The sequence below is a fragment of the Camarhynchus parvulus genome, chromosome 5, assembly GCF_901933205.1.
Source record: "Camarhynchus parvulus chromosome 5, STF_HiC, whole genome shotgun sequence".
NCBI lineage: Eukaryota > Metazoa > Chordata > Aves > Passeriformes > Thraupidae > Camarhynchus > Camarhynchus parvulus.
Genome location: NC_044575.1, coordinates 50,944,320 through 50,953,238, shown reverse-complemented (window position 1 = coordinate 50,953,238; position 8,919 = coordinate 50,944,320). Strand labels below are relative to the sequence as shown.

At 38.3% G+C, this 8,919-nt stretch overlaps 1 protein-coding gene across 4 annotated transcripts in view; it reads right to left on the bottom strand.

Annotated features, from left to right (window-relative positions):
- Positions 1 to 270: 270 nt before the first annotated feature.
- The window catches only part of WDR20 (WD repeat domain 20), a 47,108-nt gene continuing 38,459 nt past the window's right edge, over positions 271 to 8,919 (bottom strand). The window contains exons 4-5 of one of the 4 annotated variants that reach the window (XM_030948526.1): positions 8,542 to 8,672; positions 271 to 2,482 (exon numbers count right to left, since the gene is read on the bottom strand). In XM_030948526.1, coding sequence (XP_030804386.1) covers positions 8,583 to 8,672 — 90 coding nt within the window. In that variant the 3' untranslated portion in view covers positions 271 to 2,482; positions 8,542 to 8,582. Of the gene's footprint in view, positions 8,673 to 8,919 lie in introns of all 4 variants that reach the window. The other 3 variants (XM_030948525.1, XM_030948527.1, XR_004060738.1) reach the window with 3 other exon arrangements.

Genomic DNA, 8,919 nt, shown 5'->3' with positions numbered 1-8,919 from the left:
TTTTTATTAAAAGCTGTATCTACAGTAGAGGTCTTAAGTTCCTTCCAGGTAAGTTATTAGTATCCTGTTTCTTAATAAAATAATTTTCTTCCATATGGAATAGAGTGTGGTATGGGCAATTCAAGTTTCTAGATGATTGCCCCAATAGTAAAGAAAAGGCTGAGAAAAGAAACCCCCCCACCTTCCTTGTGTGCTGCTGGACTACGATTTGTGGCAGGGACATTCCCAGCCAACCCAGATGTGAGTAGCTGCTGCTGTTCCCCTGGTGTTGGATTTTGCGGTTCTTTCCCTACTGGTTTTGTATTTTCCCAGCTGAAGGAAAAAAGTCTTTTAAAGTTACTGCATATTTTTTCAACTGTTTCATTTTGACTCAGACCATATGAAGCACTTATCTAGAAGAAGTCTACGGGGAGATAACTACACTAGTTTTCAGTGATGAGGTTTATCTGTATTTTAACAGTTAAACCCACTATGTTAATAAACAAAACTTCTGAAAAATAATCCTGCTCGGTTTCAGTATTTTCCCCACTCCTTGTATTTTAGAAGAAGACAGATAAGAATTGTAAAGCACAGCTACATCTTGAATAAAGTAGGGAACAAATTCCCAGCTTATAAATGGATCTGGCAGTTCTCTACATGCTGGCTGCATTGCAAAGATGAGACTTAGTTACAAGTTACTGCAGTTGCTTCTCCCCAAATGTTCATTCATTTCCTGAAAACAAATCGCTTTTCATGCCAGAAAATGTCTTAAGTTTACTTGTAATTAAAAAACTTTACCCAGCTTTATTGTTGGAGAGCACGAAGGACATTAACTTGTGCCCACAGCTACAGTATGTGCACCCTCAGGCAAGTTGATGGTTCTGGGCCAGCAGCCTCTGTTCTACTCTGCCTGCAGGATTCTGCAAATCCCAGTTGTGAACGTTGCTGCATAAGAAAAAGGGAAGCATATGATGGATACTTCTATTCTCTGTCAGTCTGGGGCTGGACATGGAGGGTTAGTCTTTGCAAGAACTACTGAAAACAAGTGGTGTGTCGACTGATTAAAAATGACAAGTGTTTAGGCAAGCAACATTAACTTCTGCAAATCCATGGATATGTCTATCCCCATCACACTTATCAGTTTAAGACCATTGAGTTATAAATGAGATGCCTGATGGAAGAGAAATGAGTCTCAGAAATGCTACTCCAATATGTTAGCCCAGGTTCTGACTGACAAGTCAGAAAGTGTGTACAGCTACTGCTGTGGGATCTTCCACTTCCCAACTCCAAATGCATGGGACTACGCGATGACAAAATCCTTACCCATGAGTTGCCTGTCTGTGAAGTTGCTGCTGTATGATGTATTTAAACTGCAGGATGTGTTTGGAGATAAGCCATTAAGAACAAGAACAGAACAATTGTATTTCACTTTCCTAACTGAAATTCAATTCTATTAAATATGAAGCAATGTTTGACGTAAGATATTTTTGAAAGGAATTTGTTCTACAAAGTTTAGGTAGTATTTCTGTACCAAACATTTAATTCAGCAAAGAATTGGTTACATCAAAAGTGATTGGATTTGAACAGAAAGTAAACAAAAATGCATATTCAAGATAGTTTAATATGTATTTTCTGAATTAGAAATATCACTTTCTTAAATGAATGAGAATTTCTAGTGTAATGATCCATTACTCCCATCCCCCATCACTGAATTACATTATTTATACATATAATACAGAACCGATTGCAGTTGGAAACAACAATATTAAAATAAATGTTTAATAGATACAAAGGATCTTTTCTCCACAACATAGTTTTTCTGGTGTCTGGACACCAATTTTAAAGTAATTCTCTATAAGCATTAAACTATTTAAGTGCAAAACAATTTTGTTTTAAAAAAATCTATGATTGCAGCATCCATCTTCCTGAAAAACATTTTGAAGCCAGAAAGTAATGACTTTCATTTTCCATGAGTGCATTCCAGGCTGTCTTCTAGCCATCTCTGGTTAAAAAAATCAGTGCAAAATAAACAATGGTGAAGTACTAGTTTAACCATTGAACTTACTTGAATTTAAGAAACATATCTTATGTTACACTATATATATATATATATCTTTTATTTATATATTTATAGAGAGATTAAATTACACTGGACTTGAAAAGTATAAAGAAAACAAAAATGTTACTACTTTTTCCTGCAATACTAAAGGAAGCTTTTTGCTTTTTCTCCAATGCAAACTCTTCCTTGGGTGAGCAGCCTAGCAGGATCAGCTGTAGTGAGAACTCCTTACATTTGTCCTTTGCAAGTCACTATGTGATTCACATAATTCCATGTTTACACTCTGCCACATTATAATTTGTGATGCTCTTTGCCTGAAGAACAGCTTGTGGTTCCACTGTCATTACTTCTTGTCCTGCGTTCAGAGATTTGCTAGCAGTAGTGTGATGGCTATACTACAGTTCCACTTGGAGAATTGGCCTGGTTTTGGGATGACAATAAACCCTGCAAACAAAGCAGTTTACATTAATCCAGCAAGAGAACCTGATATGAATTTTATAAAGTTCTTAACCCAAACCTACAATGAGTACAGTTGATTTTTACCAACACTTGTTTATTACTTCAGACATCAGCACCTTCCCTCCTACAAAGGCTGTAAGCCACCACCACGATCTCAGGCAAGCAGCGCACAAAGAGCCCTCAGACAGGAAGAAACGTGTGCATTATGACACAGAATGGATCTGATCCCAGCATTTGGTTTAATCTACCTTGCACTTGGAGTCATAGTGAACTCTGAAACTTTAACAATCATACACCAAAAAAAGTGATCAGCATTTTACTAGGGTGCTGTCAAGAAAACCTATTCCAATATCAGTGTTTGACACCTGACCTGATACAGGGAAACACTCCATCTCTTGTATGTGATTGAGTATTACAAGGTTTGAATAGAAAAATAGATTGTCTAACCAAATATTTGTTTTGGTAATTTTAATACAGAATGAAACCCTGACAAGAGTTCAGTAGAGATTTCCTATTACAATTTAAGTTCACACTCAGGAAAACTTGGTACCAGCTCTTCTAACTACCCTGCCATTCAAATCAAGAGACTTACTTCACACACAGCCCCACAACTGCATGGTGCCCCTCACCACACAGAGGCTGCTGCTCTGGATTAAAGCAACCTCACCTTACAGATTAAACCTCTGGGTACCACGGACAGACTCCATTTCAGATTTATGCACAGTAGCCACTTTTTAATAATTCACATAGAATAACTTTATCAGGCTTATTTAGGAAAAGCTTATTGTCAAAATACAATTTAGCCTTATAAGGTCATTAGTTCTACCGAGTGCCAGCAGGCCAAGGAGCATGCTGGCAGCTGGAAGCACACTGGGAGCTAGAAGCACACCAGCAAATATCCCCATGCAACTCCTCACCTTGTAGGAATGATAAATGCACTTTCAGTAACTCCTCTAAGCAGCTCCCAGCTTATGTTCTTACCTCAAAATTAAGATCCTGGGACTCAGATCCATCAAACTAGACAAGATCAGGCAGCAATTAGCATACAGACAGAAGACAGAATTATGTCACTTCTTCAGAATCTACAGGAGCTCTTTCAAACTTGGATCCAAGAACTGAGAGGTCATGATGATGGAAGTAAACCCTGACCTCAGAAGAAGTGGAAAGAGGGGAAAGGGGGCCCGACTGACTGGATTCAAGTCATCAGATTTTTGTTAAAACTAAAGCCCTTCTTTTTAAAAAAAAATCTGATCATTTCAGACACATCATGAACCTGAGTAGTTTGCAGGATTTCTGGCAGACTGTATTTGCCTGTGGTCCATATGACATTTATACATAACAAAGCCCCTGGAACTTGGTGCCTCTTCCATAGACCTCACCTGAAGGAACCTGAACACCTTTATTTGTATTTGCTTATGCAGGGAATATCTGATTGAAACACTGTTGAGGTAGACTGAAGTGGGTTGTTCTCTACACTTGACATTCAGGATGTACAAAGATTCTGCATATTTCATGAGAACAAAAAGTTTCCTAGTTATTACTTTTGGACTAGATGGTGAAAGAAGGTAGAACTTTAGAGCAAACAAGCCACTGAAGCACTTCTGAAATTTTTACCAGGGAAGTTTTGTTGGAAAGTGACAAGGTTGAATCAGAATTCACTAGTTCATTACTGAAGCATTCTTCACAAGTCTATTAAATCCAGCAGCAACTGGAAGGTCTTTCTTGTCAGAAGATTACATCCACTAAGCAACTTTGAAGTACCCTGGAAAAAGATGTCCAGAGGTATTATTTTCAGTCTTAATTAAATCAGCAGTCCAAACTGTTCATATGCAAATATGTGCTTTATAAGCACACAGGAAGCTCTAGGGATGGCATAATGTCAAGTCTTTTTCAACAGGCTCATAACCACCCTATACAGGAGAAATAAGCCCTACTCTAGCATTGAATTTACACTGTAACACACCCAATTCTTGGGAAACAAAATGAAGTTATTTTCCTAGGATTCCTCTAGAAACTGGCAGCACATACTGAAATTCAGTGTGGTGCCTTATTCCCTGTGAACTACCAGCCACTCTAGAATGCAAGTTCCAAGACTAGGAACAAGGAGTCAGTCCTGGTTACATCTCATAGGTGGTGAATGCTCCCTGCTTTGAAGAGCAGCAGCTCAGTGCAGATGGCTTTCAGTGAGTACTAGGAATTCCTTTATTTCAGTCCTTGCTCTGAATTAATTCTGCAGCTCTGAGCAGGCAAGCCAGAGGAACACCGAAGTGGAAATAACCTCAAGAACAATATCCCTGTGCTTCTGCAGATGGAACAAATGTATGCAAGTACTGCCTTAAAACTTGGACTAGGCTATGATGCCGTTCAGAAATTCACTCACAGGGGAGAGACCAGAAAGTTTGTGAGTTCTTCCAAGTACTTGATTTCAGAAGACATCTTAAATGTTCATACAAGAAAAGCAAAGAGTATGAATTTGGTTTTTAGGCACGTAAGTTTCACCGAAGGTGGTGAGTTCTCAGTGGGTCCTGATTAAAACAAAAATTCTGCAGCATTTTGCCATTGGATCAGAGCCTCCAAGCAAGGCTATTCACCAGGTTGTGTTCAGTGTAACACAGAAGACAGAGGAAAACAACCTAAGAAAAGCAAGTGAGGGCTCAAATAAAGTTACTGCTTTGATACAAAAGTTCGCAGTAAATCTCATCTGTGATACAAAGGGTGTGGGATTGGAACAGTTCTAGTTGCATTCTCTGGAAGAATATAATGGGTAAGGTAATGAAAAAATATAAAAAGCTCCTGCCTGTAAAGAAAGAAGAAAGCCATTAGAGTGTAGTGCTTTCTGTGATGGAACCACCCAGTCTATCAGGTGGGAAAAGATGAAACAAAAGCTGCAGCAACTTATTAGAGCAACAGCCAAGTGAGCCTGTTCAACAGCTGTGCCAGGAAACATGGAAGAGCAGAGCCACAGCTGCAGCTCTGCTGCCTGGTGCAGCAGCTTCAGGCTTAAGGACAAACAGATCCCACTGAGCAAGCAGCAGGAACAAATTAAGACACTGCTCAAAGTTTTGTAAATAAATGTAGTGTTTTATTAGCAGTAGTATTTTGTCAGCATATGAGTCTGGCAGGCATGGGAAATGGAAGAGTTATGAGCTCCAAGACAGGAATTTAGTAAAACAATATTCATCCCAACCTCAGAGGTAGCTGCTGTCATCTTAATGGGACACTCCACAGCTGAGCAATGCAGCTCTCAGAGGATGGGGTCATTTTTCCTAAGTCAGTCACTGCTGTGAGTATTGAACACAGGCTGCTTCAGCTCTAGCTGCTAGGGCTATCCTGTTTATCCATGCATTCTCTGACTTCCTGAAACACACAGGACTTTGCACATCTGGTGAAAATACGCTGGCATGGGTAGGAATGAAAAGCCATAACAAATACAATCAGGAAAGCCATTTGCACCCAAGGCTCGTGGCACTCATTTGCTGGGGTCTGTTTGCTGCAGCAGCACAAACACAAACCCTCCTTCCCATTTACGGGATTGTGAGGAGAGGGATGGGTATCTTTTTGAAAATTCCACATACAATCCAGACAAAAGTCTGGGACTTTTTTCCAAAGACATCAAACAATGTTTCACAAGAGAAACTAATTCTATGAAAGATCAGCATGTAATTGCTGTATTAAAAAAAATAAAAATCAGGAAGACATTGCAATAATTAATAGGAAAATAGTAAACAGTAGTCACTGAGTTAATATTTTCTTAATTTAAATTAGAAGCTGTTTAATTGGAGCCAAAGGTGCAATCGTACACAGTTTCACTAATCTAGATAATAAACAGCAAGTTTGGACATGCAAGCAGGATCCAGAAAGTGCATGTCTCCTTCAGGGAAACAGCTCCAGTGGCACTCAGAACATGCTGGATGTCAAACTCTGCTCATCTTTCTACTTTCTGGTTTGAAATTGAAAGGTAGAAAAAATAAAGGGTCCAACATAACAAGCAATCCAATGTAAAAAAAGAAGTCTCATACTACACTTCACTAATGCAATTAAACCAATTAAAATATGGCTGAATTAACAAATGCCCATACAAGAATGGTACTGGTTTGTTAAACCATTTCTATTGCCAGTATGTAAAATAATGGGAAGTTATTATTTGAAAAATACTCCAGGAGTAGTTTATTCTTGTCCAGAACTGTGATATTCCTGGAGTAATTAGGGTTACTACATAACTAGGGTTTCAAAGTATTCTGGACTGAAGCTTTGCTTGAGAAAAGAGCCCATGGTCCATTATGGTATTTGAGCAATAAGACACAAAAACCAAAGTGCGATTTCTCACATTTGTTTAAAATTCTGTAGTTAAATTAGGTGAACTGGTTTTAAGACTTGCATGAACAAAATCTTCAAGTTCTTTATCCAAAGAATATGTGTTTAACAGCAAAAGTTTCTGAACTGCATATGCTCACTAAATCACATAGTAATCTCTAATGAAGTAATAAAATTAATTTAACAAAAATGCTCAGGAAATCACATGTTGTTCATTCACATAACATGCTACAGAGAAATATTTTATATGGGATTTAGGCGATGCAGCAAAGCTGATGCCTGTCTTCACACAGTTTGTGTGTTCACTAAATGGGCTTTTAAATTTGTAATCCATTTGCCTTTTTTTCTCCGTTCTGATAACATTACACAAAAGTACAAATACATAAACCATTTGACACCAGACCTTATAAAAGACTGTAGCACCTTTAGGGTTTCACTTGCAACTTTTCTTCTGTGCATATAAAGGAGTTTCTCTTAACAGAGGTCACTGTCAACAAAAAAAAAATCAAATTCAAGGCTGGTAGAAAACCATTAGTAACTAAAAATCCGTCCAGTGGCACTAGGTGAATGGAAGATATGCAGGTCCAAGAGGAAAAAAAAACTAAGATGCAACTACTTGGGTGCTTGAAAATGCAAAAAGGCTTTTGCCAGCAGAAACCTGACCTGGGCTCAAAAAATAGGACCTTAAGCTTCATTCAAGTCCTAAGGGCTCACAGGCTTATAAACTGTTGTTTCTCTACTTTTCTCAAACTACAAAAGTCAGTAAGGTGTAAAATTTACAGTTTAGAAAATAATGAAATTGAGATAAACCAGGGAAAACCTCAAGGAAAACCATATAGCTTAAGGCAACCCCACATGAGTTAGCCATAAAGTGACTGTGGTCTTAGCAGAAGAAAGGAGCCAAATGAGTTTGATAAGGTTGAGCAGCACCTACCTAAAAATCCAGCTTCAAAACCCAGAAAATAACATTATATTAAAAGTTACTTCCTTGAGAAGCTTATGCAACATTATTAAAGGCAAGTAAAATTACACCTTCATGTTTCAAGACATATTTTGCCAAATACCTTCTCTGACCACAAAACCTGTGGAAGCTGGGTTTTGTTTCAGGCTCACACTGACTACTGAGAAACTGGTTTGACCAACCAGTTCTTGCATCATTTGATATAAATGGATGTTCCAGAAGCGTTCAAGCAGATTTCATTTTTTCTTTCACTAACCCCTGTTCTTAAATATGCATGAACGTTCTATGTATAGATCATCACAATGGTCAGTCAATACCTTGGAAGTACCACAAAGTTCTCAAGTTTACATAAGATGATTGCCTCAGCTTTAGTCTACAGAGTATTTTTGCAAAAAGATAAACAGTCCTCCTGTCAGACTGGACCCAAAGTAACTCACTTTTACACTGAAATTCCTCAAAAATGCCTCTGAAACACTTCAGCAAATTTGTTTGGCTTTTCTTTGTTAACAAAGAATCACTGCTGTAAAGGTGAGACAATGCCTAACCCCTCAAAAGGAAGGGCAACATCTGAAGTCTTCACCTAAATTTGCTCCAAGAAATTCTGCGAAGTTTTAGACTAGTTTATTTTAGTTCAGATGAGTTTTATCCTAGACTATTTTGTTCTAGACAGAAAATGCTTGAATCACCTGTATGAGCCATATCCTCAGGGCTGTAAATTCAGCAATCATTAGGTAAACACCAAGATCTAAAGCTGGAATAAAGAACATACCCTGCACCAGAGTCCACAGAGGAAAGAGCTCCTGTAGAGTCCTAGAAGGAATGACGACACTCTGCCCCAGCTCCTACCGGACAGGTGTGCAGAGAGAATCTAGAGACAGCCATGTCTGTGTTCTGCTGAATCTGAGTTTAAACAAGTTTGAAAAGTGGTTTGGTAAGTATTCTGTTTCATGTTACTCTAGTCCTAAAAAAAATAGCTACCTTGAGTCATGACCTTATCAGCAAGCTTTAAACATCAAAACATCTGCATAGTCTTGAGATGAAACATTTTCTCAGAGCAGGTTACAGATGTGATCAACTTCTTACTTTAAAGCATGGCAAATTAACAGTTTCATTGTGGCCATTTGTTCAGCACAGTGTGAGAGCATAA